The sequence below is a fragment of the Pollicipes pollicipes genome, unplaced genomic scaffold, assembly GCF_011947565.3.
Source record: "Pollicipes pollicipes isolate AB1234 unplaced genomic scaffold, Ppol_2.1 Scaffold_6138;HRSCAF=7277_pilon_pilon_pilon, whole genome shotgun sequence".
NCBI classification, from domain to species: Eukaryota; Metazoa; Arthropoda; class Thecostraca; order Pollicipedomorpha; family Pollicipedidae; genus Pollicipes; species Pollicipes pollicipes.
Window position 1 is genome coordinate 8,937,847 of NW_023596818.1, and position 14,359 is coordinate 8,952,205.

Here is a 14,359-nt window from a genome sequence, read left to right on the forward strand (position 1 = left end):
AGCATCGCTGCACCACCCGCGCATGTTTATAGATGCATTGAACCGGCTGCAGTACTTTCGCCCCCAAACCCGGCCGGCCTCCCACATTCTCTCTTGCTCGCCAGCCAGTCACGCCAATCAAAATGTTGCCTTTGCAGGAGAACCTTGCCGCAGCTTCAGATGATAGCCCTCTCACGGTGCTATCGAATGGGTGTAGTCGCACCCTCCGTTTACGATTACAACTTTATATAAAACTCTGCCCTGTTTTAACCATAGCGCTCCGGCGGGCCACATGCATTCGAAAATGCACGGTAATGGGGTCGTGCTAATACAACAGTTGGCCTTGGCCATGCAATATGTTTAGATGTCAGTTCATACCTCTTTTACAGTGCTATGGAATGTGCACGGTTGCACCGTACACACCTATCATTAAAAATGTGGGTGGGGCTTATGTGTGATAGTTCTCAGCGATGTGCATTTTGCAGCTGATTCCACCGGGCGCGTTTCCCCAGAAATTCACGGCTGGGTGTCACCATGGAACCTTAATCTTGGAGACAAATTCTGCATATTTTGGGGAGGAATGTCGCAGTGCCCGCGTTGTTGTGGTAGCGTTGTCACGGATGTTGCCAGACGGGAACTGGTCGATGTGGTTCTTCAGCGCAACCGTGCCAGGTACCGCATTCGTCTTATCAGCTCTTTTTCAGTCTCGCATTCCCGGGGTACCAGCATAACGTTCTTCGCCTCGACGACACGTGTTTTGTTTGGCGTATATTAGCACTGACAAACGCTACGCAAGCCGCGAAAGCACGCATGCTACGTCGTACTCGCCGCTTCCCGGATTAGCCTCACGCCTACGGTTAACTCTTCCCAGACCCACCAGGCCACCAGCACGGTTACCGTGCGGCGGAGTGGCCGCCGTCGCGCGCAGGTCACGGACAGGTCAGCGGCGCACGCAGGCCATGTCCGCTTGACGCTCAGCCGGCCTGACGGGTGTGCGTCGGCTGATTATCACAGATGGCAGCACCAGGTGTCACAGCATTGCCTAGGTGGCAGCACCTACACGTCGGAAAGGCCTATCATGATGTTGGCCAGGCCGTTGCGCCGCTTTCTCCAGCCCCCGAGGCGTTGTGCGAAGTACTGCAGGTGCCGGAGCCACAGTTCTGTCCGCTCGGCGTCCTCTGCCTGGATGGAGCCAAGAACCGGTCATGAGTAGAGTGAGAACGGACGAGAGTCTGGGATCCAAAGACGACTAAACCGTGCGCTCACTGTAACAGGGGCAAGAAACACAGAAGCGGTCGCGTAGAACAAATTACTAGAAGACGCACCATTGGGAGTGGTGGACAAGGTGAAAATTTTTTGTCAGTGGTCTGGGGTGTCAGCGTGCTGACCAGCATTGCTCAGTTTATCCTGACGTCTTACCTTGACAATGAGTGATTCTTTGGTTGTGTGCTCGTGAATTTCAAAGCAGTCTCGAACCTCCGGATCTGTGCAAATGATGCACTTGTCCAGATTTATCGGGTCCTGAAACACGGTAATCAACTCGTATTGGGTCCAAACTGACAATGGATCACACCGACCTTGAATGCTTGCAAATGCTGCTATGTTATTCTCGTGCACGTTCTCCCACTGTAGCATTGATTCACATCCATTTAGACGTGCAACATGAACATAGACACCCAACTAAACGACTTGCTTCTGTGCTTCTCTGCATTCAGAAGCATCTCGAAGTGGAGCAAAGAAACTGGGGTGGCAGTATCGAGACCCTGGTATACAACAGGCCGCTGCATGTGGAGTCCCGCCATCTATCGGCGGGCCCTCGTGTGACGACCGTCTGCGTGGGCGGTGGCCTACCCTGGCCAGCGCCATACGTCCGGGCGCTTTGTCCTTGACCAGCAGCAGCGCCGTCTGCCGGAGGCGGCCGGTGCGCGGCAGCAGCGGCCGCTGGCCGCCCAGCTGGGCGCTCCAGTCGGCCGGCGCGCCGCCCAGCGTCACCAGCAGCGCGTGCACGGCCGTCATGCGGACCGAGAACCGGCCGCGCCGCGTCCAGTTGTTCTCCGACGGCAGCGTGTACAGCAGCCGGCCGTCGAGTGCAACGCTGGACTCCTCGGCCGGCCACTCCAGCCGTCTCCAGGCCAAACTGTCGGCGGCGCCGCGGCGTCAGTCGGTTTCCGCGTCGCAGAGCATGGCACGAGGCAGTGTCCGGCGCCAGATCACGCGCGCAGCAGGAATGAGAACAGGCAGAATACCGAACGTCGGCACGAACAGCTTCGTAATGACGACGTGGATGGTAGATGTTTTGCAAGCAAAACATTCAGAGTTGATTTGCACAAGAAACCACATCATCAAATCAATCAATACTGCGATCCCCATCAGGTCCAATCCACACCAACGTAAAAACAGCACGACGTTTCCGCGTCACGGGCACCGAGAGACGGCTGAGCGTCGCATCTCACCCGGGCCGAAGCGCTCCAAACGCGTACCTCGAACACTACGGGTACCTTAACTGCACGTTCCAGAAGACCACGCGGCTACGACACCGTTTGAGCACACTCCTACCCGTAGTGAACCTTTGACGTTCTGGCCAGAGCTCCGGCGAGGCGCCTCGTGTCCGCTAGCTCAGTCTGTGCGGTAACGTCCTGAGCAAGGACGGGCCCGAGCGCCCCCTGTCGCGGTTGCTCACCTTGCGCAGCCGGAGGGTCGTGATGTCCTGCTCGGAGACGCTCCGTTTGATGGGCGTGGCGGCGCCGCCCATCATGGAGATGCGCCTCCAGATGCGAGATCCGCCGCTGTCCTTGGCCGTCTGCCGGCGGACCGGACAGGGGCGGTCACGCACGGCCCGGCCACGTTCCAGCCCACGGCACGAGTACGGCGGAACGGCCGGCCGGGGGGGGGGGGGGGGGGGGGGGCAGGCCGCAAGGCTGTGTAAGATCCGGGACATTGCAAAAACTTTGCATGAACGAATCTCGCGTCAATATCGTTGCATCTTTATGTCAGCAGCGCAGCGTCAAGATTTCTTGTTAACAACCTTCTCTTGTGTTATACAAATGCGCGCCGTTCACATAAGCGGTTCGGTACGCTGCCTGACAGTCACCAGCAGCCACGGACACGCCTGGCAGGCCGGCAGGCCGGGCCGTCGGTCCCGGCCCGGTGCGGGCTCCACTCCGTGCACTGACCGCGTTCATGTGCTCCAGGTGGAGCTCAATACGCTCCTGGGCGTCGGCCCAGCGGTGCGCCACTCTCGTGGCCCACCGGCGTCACGTTCCGCAGGCGCGACAGCAGCAGCGGGTACTTGGTCACCCTCTGGATCGGTACCTGGGGCGTGGTGCCGACCGTAAGTTCGCCGCATACCGCTGAAAATCCTGGACCGGCGGGACTTGGGGTACATTCCCACGCGCCTCACTAGGTGCCTCCACACCCTCCCATGTAAAACACCCGTCATTTTCCTTAATCCTTGACTCGCTGGAAGCTCAATAGTGGATTTTCTCACTCAATTACAAAATGTGTTTGGATTACAATTGTAGTTGGGCTTTTTGTAATGATTGGACCATGATAACACACCCAGCGACCAAAGATCGCTTCCACCTGTACTCCATTTGCCTTGATGCAAATTAGGCGACATTGGCATTCTTGCAGACTTGAAGACCGGGCAGGTCACCCGGTCATTACCATGAGAAAGGAGCTGAGGTTCATGCGCCGCAAGAGGTTGTTCTCCATCTGGGAGACCTTCAGGAAGACGCGCAGCAGCTCCTTCTCTTTCTCCAGATTGGCGAGAAGAAGGGATGCAGCGCCCCTGCAAACAACACCGACGGTCAGAGCCGAGCGGGTTCTGACCACAAGGTCATGTGAACGCAATCACGAACAGCCAAATGGACTTGAGAAATGTGTCAATACATCCCATTACATGGGTGTGCGAGGGAAAGTGTGTAAAACAACTCCCTGTACCGCAGATATTCCAGCTGGTATGCTACATCGTGAGCATACACCGCCACGTGATGCTGTGACTGGCTTTTACACCAGTCTCTTTTATATATTCCCCATTACATTTGCTTCTTGCCAGTCGTTCCCGTTTTTCGTCTCTAAGTGATTCCCTCATTAAACGGCTCCAGGCTTCTTTCCCGTTGTGGCGGCCCCTGATACGACGCTATCCGCGCTACAAAAGCGTGAGGCGTTGACGGCGTGTGCCCCGTTTTGCAGCCGACCCGTCCATCAGCGAGGTGTGCGCGGCCCGCGGCCGTCAGACCGACGCTGGTGTGATGGCCGGCCGCACAAAAAGCCCGGCGTCGGAGGCACGGGCGGCACGCGCCGGCGGCTCTGCGGCGCGCCGGCCGCGGCGAGGCGCCGGCCGGCCGGGCTGGCCCCACCGCAACACACCGCATGCGGGGTTGACCCGCTCACTTCCCTCAACCGACCAGCGGCTGGGCCTGCGGGGGCGCCGTTGGACGGCCGAGGTAGCAAGTGGCCGCACCACTCGGGCTAAATCTGCGCTGCGCTATACGGGGTGTGCCGCTCGTGCAAAATCGATGACCGCGTTCGGTCGGCGTGGTTGTAATGGAAGCTTCGCACGCTTTGAATTCTACAGTATCATGTGGACAATTTGCCCGAATGGTTGCAACGATGAACTTTTCTGTGTATTTTCTTCACTTTCATTTACCCAGCGTGGTTCTGTTAGCCCCTCCACACGATAGAACGTCAGCGTAGTTTATCAGCAAATTTAGCTTTTTGTAGACTCCTTAAATGTCGACATCATGGTTAATGTCTTGGACTATCAAACAAAGCGCACGATCGCTCATAAGAGCCTCTGTAACTTATCCATATGTATGAGAGCAAACAAGCGCAATCAAAGGTGCAAAAAACGCTTGTGGATTGTTGAAGCCCTTTACATCATTCCACTATCATTGTTCACCTGCTTTCACCATTGCGCAAATTCCAAACAGTTGCGGCTGCTTCACCTGGCTGGAACCACATACTTGATATTCCTGCCCCTTACTTGGTATCATTTGATAAAATCCATCGCAGACTTTCGCCGCGCACTGTCAGACGAGCCCGCCATCAAGCCCTGGCCCGGTAGCTGCTGCCGCTGCGGCTGAGCCGGCATCAAGCCTGGCCCGGTAGCTGCTGCCGCCCGCGGCTGAGCCGGCATCAAGCCTGGCCCGGTAGCTGCTGCCGCCGCGGCTGAGCCGGCATCAAGCCTGGCCCGGTAGCTGCTGCCGCCGCCGGCCGGGACCCCGCGGTAGCGCGCTGTACCCAGTCACCACACCCCGAGGCATTCTCCTTCGCGTGTGATTCGCCGAGAGCACTGTCACGTGACACGTCAGCCGGCGGCGGCGGGGGTACTCGCCTGCTTGGTGCAGTAAGTCTCGAACGCCCTCAGCGTGTTGTCCAGGCCGTCGAGGAAGGGCGTCGCCGATGCTGACCGACAGCAGGTCGTCGTCGCCCTGGTTGAGCGCCGCCTCCAGCGCCTCCTTGAGCCGCGCTGTCAGCTGGCGGCTCACCTCCAGCAGCTCCTCCACGTTGAGAAATATCTGAGAGGCGCGGGGGCATGTGCACGTGAAGAAGGAGAACGAGGTGTCGTGGAGCTCTCCAGCAGCAGTGCACTTTGGCTTGATTACGCACTGGAGCGAACGCACGGTTTTGGAATGGGGGAGACCTTTAGCCTCATGCGTATTCATACGTGTAGCAATTTGATAATGGCGTGTCCCCGGTCTCCCGTACTTGATAATGACGTGTCCCCGGTCCCCCGCACTCTTGCATACATCCTTGTTCCCGCTTTATCATTGATATTGGTTTATGTTGTTACCAACGCCTACAGTACAAAACAAACATGACGTATAGTCCTCATAGCTCCTTATCGCAGTTTCCAGGTGATCGTTTGCATGTGAAGCTGCTGCTATATCGACAATGTCTGGGATGATCAACAATGCCGTTTGCTTTTAAACAGGTAGCTGGTCTGAGGGGAGGGGGAGTTATTTGCGGGTCAGGAGGCGGACAATGTGCAAGTAGGCATGGCTAGATACAGATTGTGCCGCGACTGGAACGCCATGGTCACCACCACCACCACCACCTTCCTTTCCAAGAGTGGATATAGCACGACCGCTACATTGATAAGGGCGCCATATAAGGAATTTCCCGCATCAGTTTTGTTTGACTTTTTCTCGGGATCCGTGATGCTGATGGAGCAGCCAGTAGCAGGCTGCACCAGTCGCTTGACGGCTGGATGGCAACCAAGCTGGGAGTGCTGCTGGCCTGTGACAGCTGCTGGCCTGGACTACGCCACAGCTGGCGTGTGGCAACTGCGGATATGTGACCGACTGCAGCGCACCTGTGACAGCTGCTGATCCGCGCCAGTTGCTGACCTGTACTGGATCATAACCTGTGCCTGCAGCTTACTTGTGTCAACTGCTGACTCCTTCACATTTGCTGATCTGTGACGGGCTGAAGCTCACCTGTGACAGCTGCCGACCTGTGACGGGCTGAGGCTCACCTGTGACAGCTGCTCATGCGTCAGCAGGCCGGCCACCAGCATCGGCCGGTAGAACTCCTCCAGCATGACGCGCAGGTCGCGGCCGTACTTGAGCTCCGTCTCCACGATCTCGGTCAGGATCTCCTTGCGCTCCTGACGCTTCTTGTGGCACTTCCTGCACACGGACGGGTCGAACCGCACCCCGCTGCCGGGTCAAGGTCACCGCGTCAGGTCACCGACCCCGGCACCGGCGATGAGCGCGCCGTGACGCCGCGGCCGCTCACTGGTTTCCGTTCGGCACCTCGGGACCGACGATCGCGCCTGCCCGTGCGGCCGCGAGCTGTAATTCAGGCTCATCGCGGCGGCGGCTGATTCGACTTTAACCACGTGTGTAAAAACCGTGGCCGGGCAGAGGGAGGCCGGCCGACCGGAGATCGATCGGCGCGGTCGGGAGGCCGGTGGTCCGGACAGTGGCTGCCGTCCAGACAGCGGTGGCGTCCGGACAAACAGCCGTCCACAGTCTGCACGGCGGCGGCGCGTGGACGACGTTCATCCGCTGCGTTTTGGCAAGAAAGGTTCCCATCGTTTCATGGAGTCATAAAATTATCGAGTAAGCCACATGCGACCAGTGACCCGAATTGTACCGGTGTTACTTTGCGACACGAGCGTCCACACATGGTCCGGCGTGACGAGCCCGACCGCACGGTGACACCGCGTGACACGTGTGACCGCGCCGTGTCACTGCGTCGCCCGACCTGCCGTCCATTAACGCTGAGAGGTAGCGTCTCTACGTAACGGGAGTATAGACGGGCTGCTGCAGGCTTGGCTACGCAAGCAGCGCCGCCTAAGGCCGGCCGGCCGTGGCGACGTCTCGCCGGACGGCGACGCGACGCCTTCATTCGCCCGCCATTATCCTAATTGGTTCAGCGAGCAGCTGGTGTCCGGCGCAAAAAGGTGCGGCGGTTCCCACGGCCCGGGTTAATAGCGCCGGCCGCGCGGACAGAGGTCAGGCCGGACCCGGCGTCCGCCGCCGGCGCCCGACCCGGTGCCAGGGAGCAGGGCCGATTAACACCTCTGGGACTCCCGGCCGGTGAGCGGAGGCCTCTCGATAACGGACCCTGACGAACTCTGACGGCAGGGCGATCTGGTCCAAGCCACGGCCGGTGGACATGACGGGCAGCAGCGACTGTCATTACACGACCGTTGCTTAGATGGCATGTTTGACGACCTCCTAAATCACCAGACATACGATCCACGGCGTGAGCGGTCAGAGCGAGGCTAATTCGCCACCCGCTTTGCACTGGATCCTCTGCGCGGCACTCACCTGTCGGTGACCTGGGTCTGTACGGGCTGGCGGCAGTCGTCGCAGTCGTGGGCGCCGAGCTGGCCCGACCGCACCGGCGCCTTGCTCGTCTCCGAGCCGACGCCCGAGTCTGTCCGCTCCACCTCCGCCGACAGACAGCGGCCGCCCTGTCCGCACACACCGCCCGTCAGCGTCGGCCGGACAGGGGCGGCACTGTCCCCGCCAGCCGCCGCCACCGCCGCTATCGGGTCGACCGCGCTAATGGCGGGCCCGGTCTGCGGACTGACCTCGCCGAGGTCGCGCTTAGGAGCGGCGGGTCGATTAGTGGGACATTGTGCGCGCTGACAGCTGGCGGAGCGGCCGATCGCCGCTCGGCAGATGCGGGACGGGCGTGGCGGCGGCGCCGGCGCGAACCTTACTGGATATCGGTCAGAAGTGGCGCAGCGTGATGACCTCAGCGGTCAGAACTGGCGGGCTGGACTGGGCTGATTTAATCTGGTAGGCCGAGCGGGAAGACCCGCCAAGTATAAAAAGCGTGAGTTAACGCGCCTTTTCCTCCGCGACGCCATACGCATCGCGTTAAACTCCGCGGCATGTCAGGAGAGCATGTTCCCCCTATTTTCCCTTACGGTGGAACCCACAAGCTAAGTTGGTAAGCTACGCTGGTGAAGGGAAGCCAACAGCAGCCAGGCAGACCGGCGGCTAACACGTCGGGGATGTCGGGTCCCGCGCGGAGGAAGTCAGGGCGGGGTCGTCTGGGCTCGGCCGGCGCCCCGTGCGGGTCCGCTCGGAAGAGGGGCGGGGCGCGGCGCGCGGCCGGACGGGTGGTATAATGACGGGCGGGCCCAGCTCGGGCCAGCTGAGGCGACCGCCCCACTGCCCGCTCTTCCGGGGACGCTTCAAACCGGACAGGGTGGCCCTCGCACTCAGCTCGGCGGCCATGGCCCTACTTGGATCAGCGTGAGCGGCACTCACGCAGGGCGCCTGGGCGTAGATCCCCGTTGATAGGTATTTGGGTTAGGTGTACATTGGGCTGAAACCTTTATCCGCAGGTTAACGACGCCCTCATTCATATGCCGTTGCCCGTCCGCCTAACACAGCATCCAATTACCGATGTGTCCATCAGAGGTGCTTTGCATAAATTTGCCTTTTCTCGGGTGCACACGAGCTCCATAAAACTCAGAGCAGCGCCTCACGCACATCGTCTCCCGCCCCGCGCCGCCTGGGCCGACCGGCCGGCCGGACGGCCGCGTACCTTGGAGCTGGCGGGCCTGCCGTACTCGGAAGAGTCGCTGTTGGAGCTGCGCGGCTGGTGTGGCCGGTGCAGTCCGGCGCGCCCCAGCCGTACTCGGTCTCTGCCTCGGTGGTCAGCTGCCGCTCGCGCGCCGTCTGCAGGTAGCTGAGGATCTCGGCTCGCGAGGCACGCCAAACATCCGAGCGCACCTGCTCGGGCGAGCCGGCCGCCGCCGCCTGCAGGAGTGCGCGCAGCCGCGGCCGCTGCCGCTCTCCGGGATCTCCTCGTAAATGTGTTCCAGCTCCTCGTCGGCCGAGCGCCACTCGATCATGGCGTCGACGGAGCAAGTAGGCGCGCGGCGCCGCCTCGGCCAGCGGCAGGGGGCGCGGCGCGGGCCACGCCGCCGGGGTCGCGCCGCCGCCCGGTGCTCGGCCGCGATCGAGTCAAGCACGCGCTGCAGCCGGCTCTCGGGCGAGGGGCGCTCGTACGCCAGCTCAGCTCAGCTCGTCGTCGGCCAGCGGCGGCGGAGAGCTGGCCGGCAACGGCGGCGGCGAGGCGCTGTCGGGCCGGTGAGCGCTGCCCAGCAGCGGCGGCGCGCTGCTGGTCAGAGGCGGCGCGCTGCTGGGCAGCGGCGGCGGGCTGGTCGGGAGCGGCGGCGGCGTGTCGCTGCCGTCCGACGAGACCGAGAGGACGGCTGCCGGCCGCCGGGCTCTGCAGCACCGAGTCGGCCGACGCCGAGTGGTGCAGCGGCGGCACGCGCGCGGGCCGCCGGCGGGCCGCCGCCGCCGGCCGCACCTGCGGGATAGGCACGGCGGCGCAGCGGCTGGCTGCGGCCGCGCGCCGCCGTCTGCGACCAGGCGCCGGCCGAACTCGAGCTCGCTGAGGAGCCCGCTCACGTGCAGCGGCGCGTCCGGCCGGAACGACGAGAGCGACGCGGGCCGCGACGTCACCGCGTCGTCCGCGAAGGCTAGACCCGGTGCCGACGGCGCCGACTGCGCCACCGTGGGAGGAGCCGGCTGCTTGGAGGGCGGACGTGGCTTTGCCGGGCTATCGGGCTCCATAGACCTGGAGGCCGTGCCCTGCGTCGGAGGCGCGACTGAGGGCGCCGCGGTTGACTTGTCGGGCGGCGGGGGGGCGGCGGCTCACGCGGCCGACACATGTGCGCCCGGAATGAGTTGGACTTGACGATGCTGGAGCGTCGCTCGGCCGGAGGCGGCGGGGAACACGTCCAGCACTGGCGGCCGCGCCGTCGGCATATGCAGCCGCATGGTGTCGTTGAAGAGCAGAGCCTTGTTGGATATTGGCGAGCCGGCAGGGGACAGCACGGTGTCGTCCGTGTCTGAAACAGAGCCGGCAACTGTAAATCATAAAACATCCGAGCACCCGAGGACTCATCAACACCCTAGCATCTTTGCTTGTCCGAACAATCACGATCGGGTTATCCTGTCGATGATGTAAGCACTCCACACTGGAAATGTTGATTCCTAGCGGGCACCGAATGGAGGAGACGGCACTAGAAGCCGCGCTGGAGTAGATAAGGGTGTTGCGGGCTGTTTACCTGGAGCTGCAATAATTCCTTTGATGTGACAAACCAGATGTGCAACTCTCTCTGTATTTCTCCATCTCCAGCGTCTGCACAATGGACTCTCCATCAGGGAGACAGCGTGACCGCTGGTCTCGACTGCTGGGCGCCCCGCGCCGAGGGTGCCGCTTACGAGCTCTGCCACTTTCTCTCTCATAAGGCGCCGCGGCGGGGCGGGCCGGCGAGGGGGAGGGGAGAGGGCCGCAGGTCGTATGCGGTCACACGCGTCGTCAGCTGCCGAACGGACCGTGACCTAAGCACGGCCGGCTCGTCCGCGGCGTCCCGCGCCAGCGCGTCGCGTCTTACGACACGGACAACAGAGCGAGTCTCCGAGTCGGCCGCGGGAGCGGACGGGCGGCCCCGCTGGCCGCCCGACCTGGGCCGGGCTCGCAACGCGCGCGGTACCGCTGGCCGGCCATCAATGCTGGCCACGTCTGGCGCTGCGGCGCAATGGCCGCACGTGCGCCAGGTGAAACCGCGCCGGGCTGCGACCGAGCCGCGCCGGGCGGAGCGGGAGGTCAGCCACCGGCGGCTCATGCGGCCGTGCACGTCGGAGGAGGGTGAGCGCCCCCGCTCACCGGCGCACCGCGCACCACAGGCTGTCCCCAGCCCACAGCCGCCGATGGACGGCATGCGTTTTGGTCAGGTCCTGGGGTCGATTTCCCTAGGTTGGTTACGACAGCCGTGGGAGGAGGTCATGGGACCTGCGTCACGGACAAGGTCACCGACAAAGTCCGACTTCCGGGTGAGGTCACATGATCAGGTCACTCAGAGCTCCCACGCTGAGTACAGCGCGGGTGTAGGCAACATGTTCATGTTCATAGAGTGGTGTGGAGCATGGCGCGTGTGCTATCTAGCCATCACCCTGGGCCGGAAGACATCGTTCGCAGCGATGATCACGACCCTCGACGTAGCATGTCATAAACCATCTGGAATAAAATGCTTGAATCCTTTCCAGAAATGCAGCATGGCAGCCCAGTTGTTAAGTACGGACTCATTCCATGTGAGCGAATGTCGTGACTTGCATGCCGAGGAACGAAAATATTCCGATGCCGGCCGGTCAAAAAAGCCTGTAGAATTCCAAGGATGCTGGGTTTGCCGCACGCTAAAAAGCATGGGCTCCGCATGTCAAACTTTCAAAATGGTTTCTCTCCGTACCACTTTGTCTCTTGCTGCTTGACAAAGGCACGTGCGCTGTCACCCAGCCACCAACGGATGCAACATCTGCAGTCACATCAACGCGATCATCTTGATGACGTGCCGGCGGCGGCTGTGATGACGCTCCTAGGGAGATCCAAGAGAGACAGACTCTAAGGAGGGGGGGGGGGGGACTGGTCCAGGTGAACCTCGCAGAGGACGAGAGATCCCAGTAAGCTCCTCCACCCTGCTATGGCGGGCCCTCCAGGACCGCTCTGATTGAGGTCGATTCAGGCGCAAGGCCGCCAGGTGTAAGAGTGATGGACCGCGGTGCGAGGCAGCTGGCGATGAGCCCCGCCGAGCGTGCCGTCCACCTCCCGGGGAAACCTTGCAGAACGTGACGGGTCGATCGTGCTGCGACGCCCACGCCCCGAGATAACGTGCATTGGCATCCACCATCTGTAAAAACCAAGGCCGCCTCGTCCGAAGGCCTGGAGGCCCAGTGTTGTGCAGCGCGGCGCCACAGTCCGTCCGTCTGGGAGCCCGGCCGCGAGCCGGGCCGCTCAGAGGTCAGCCGGGTTGCTCAGAGGTCGGCCGGGCAGCTCAGAGGTCGGCCGGGCTACTCAGAGGTCGGTCGGACCGCTCAGAGGTCAGCCGGGCCGCTCAGAGGTCAGCCGGGACGCTCGAGGTCATCCGGATTATTCAGAGGTCGGCCGGGCCGCTCAGAGGACGGTAGAGCCGCTCAGAAGTCAGCCGGGACGCTCAGAGGTCGGCCGGGCCACTCAGAGGTCATCCAGGACGCTCAGAGGTCAGCCGGGCCACTCAGAGGTCGGCCGGGCCACTCAGAGGTCATCCGGGACGCTCAGAGGTCAGCCGGGCCACTCAGAGGTCAGCCGGGACGCTCAGAGGTCATCCGGGCCACTCAGAGGACGGTAGAGCCGCTCAGAGGTTGATCGGGACGCTCAGAGGTCAGCCGGATTATTCAGAGGTCGGCCGGGCCGCTCAGTGGTCGGCCGGTCTACTCAGAGGTCGGCCGGGCCGCTCAGAGGTCGGTCGGGCCGCGGAGGCGGCGACACTGCTCAGCTCGACCCTGTACGCTGCCGCCGCCTGCGAGCCGGACCAACCAATGCTGAGCCTCGTGATCGGTCGGCAACCGCGAAAGAAGCGCAGGCTTCCAGCTAACGACCGGCCCCGGCTGCCAGTGGTGCCCGAGTCATGACCGGCGCCGAGTCTACTCAAGCCGTTCTCATAATGGGAGGGTAAGACGCATCGATGTACGCGAAACGCGGGCTGGCGGCGGCCCTTTGTGTCGAGACATGATGGTACCGACGGCGCGCCAAAATTAGCACCACAGCGCTTTAAACGGCGCCGGATGTGCCCGGGGCACAGCGCGATGGATGACCGGATGTCGGGGGTTCCGGTCGGGCGGCTCGCCCCGGTCCGGTCCGGTCAGCCGGGCCTTGTAAGTGGGCCACCACCGCCAGCCGGCCGGGGCGGACGACCGGCCAGCGCCGCCGCTCCGAGCACCTGCCAGGGACCGGCGGTGGTATCCAGGTGCCTGAGGACGGCCTCCAGGGACACGGGCGGCCCCCGAGGCCACGGTCCCCCACAGCGGCGCTCCTTGGCAGCCGCGTTCTCGACGTACTGCAGCGAGGCGGCCGCCAGGAGCGCGGGTCCTGCTCGGCCGACTCCGGCCCGGGAGCAGGGCCGTCCCGGTCTGCAGAGGACCAGGGGTCAGAATGGGGTCAGCCGGGCGGGCCGCGCGGCTCTCCCGGAGCCCACCGCCCCGGCGCGGCGGGCGGCGTCCGCTGCCTCCGCCGCCGCTCTCCTACCAACTGTCCGCGGTCTGTGGTGCCTGAGCGCACCGCGGACCCGGCTGCAGCCGGAGCCGTGCTGGGATTAGGCATGTGTCAACGGGCTCATGGACCGGCGCGCCAGCCCGGTGGTCGGTGCGGCATCGGGTACACCCGCTCTCATCCGCGGCGCGTCCAGGGGCAGCCGCCCTGGTCTCCGGTGGTGAGAAGCCTTGGTCTCTGGTGATGAGACGCCCTGGTCCCCGGTGGTGGGACTCCCCGGGGGTGTGATGTATCGGGAGAGGCGTGTCCATCGTCTCGGTGAGATCAGTTCTTCAGGCAGGCACCAATCCGAGACGGACGCGCGACCTGGAGATCCAACCATCTCTCGCGCGCCCGAGTCTCTCTCCGACTGGCCAGCTCGCAGTGCTGTGAAGCTCTGCATTAGCCATTTCACGGTACCCAATCTGATAGTCCGAACGATTTGTAGCCGACGCTCAGAAACCCATAAAATTCGCCGCGGTGTGGCCGCGAGCTGTGGCGTTACCAGTGTGGAGATGGATGAGACTGACGCGCTGAAGAAAGGCAGCCACGCACTGTTTTCAGTCGTAGAGAGCTAAACGACCTGAGCATCATCCGTTTCAGCGCCATTGTGCAGCTGCTTCGGACTAGTGATGAGCTGGTTGATTAAACCTAACGCCATTTTCAGTGGTGACTTAGGATCATCATTCAATCATTTTAAGATAGCTGCTTAACGAACAATCATTTGATAACAAATCTATCAGGATACAAACCACCATTGTTTTGAAACACCCCGCTGGTGGTGCTGTTCAGAGAGCACAGAGGCACAAATCAATGTTGTTTTAATATC

The 14,359-nt window shown here is 62.2% G+C and overlaps 1 protein-coding gene and 1 long non-coding RNA gene across 2 annotated transcripts; both read right to left on the reverse strand.

Moving 5' to 3' along the window:
• Positions 1 to 781: 781 nt before the first annotated feature.
• Positions 782 to 2,095, reverse strand: LOC119106209 (uncharacterized). Its single transcript, XM_037229816.1, has 3 exons — positions 1,831 to 2,095; positions 1,399 to 1,500; positions 782 to 1,161 (listed from the first exon to the last, which is right to left on the reverse strand). The coding sequence occupies exons 1-3, from the start codon at positions 1,993 to 1,995 to the stop codon at positions 1,036 to 1,038; spliced, it is 393 nt and encodes a 130-aa protein (XP_037085711.1). The 5' UTR covers positions 1,996 to 2,095; the 3' UTR covers positions 782 to 1,035.
• Positions 2,096 to 2,101: 6 nt separating this feature from the next.
• Positions 2,102 to 3,201, reverse strand: LOC119106210 (uncharacterized). Its single transcript, XR_005095099.1, has 3 exons — positions 3,153 to 3,201; positions 2,660 to 2,779; positions 2,102 to 2,116 (listed from the first exon to the last, which is right to left on the reverse strand). It is a non-coding gene; the product is annotated as an uncharacterized LOC119106210 (long non-coding RNA).
• Between the last annotated feature and the right edge of the window lie 11,158 nt (positions 3,202 to 14,359).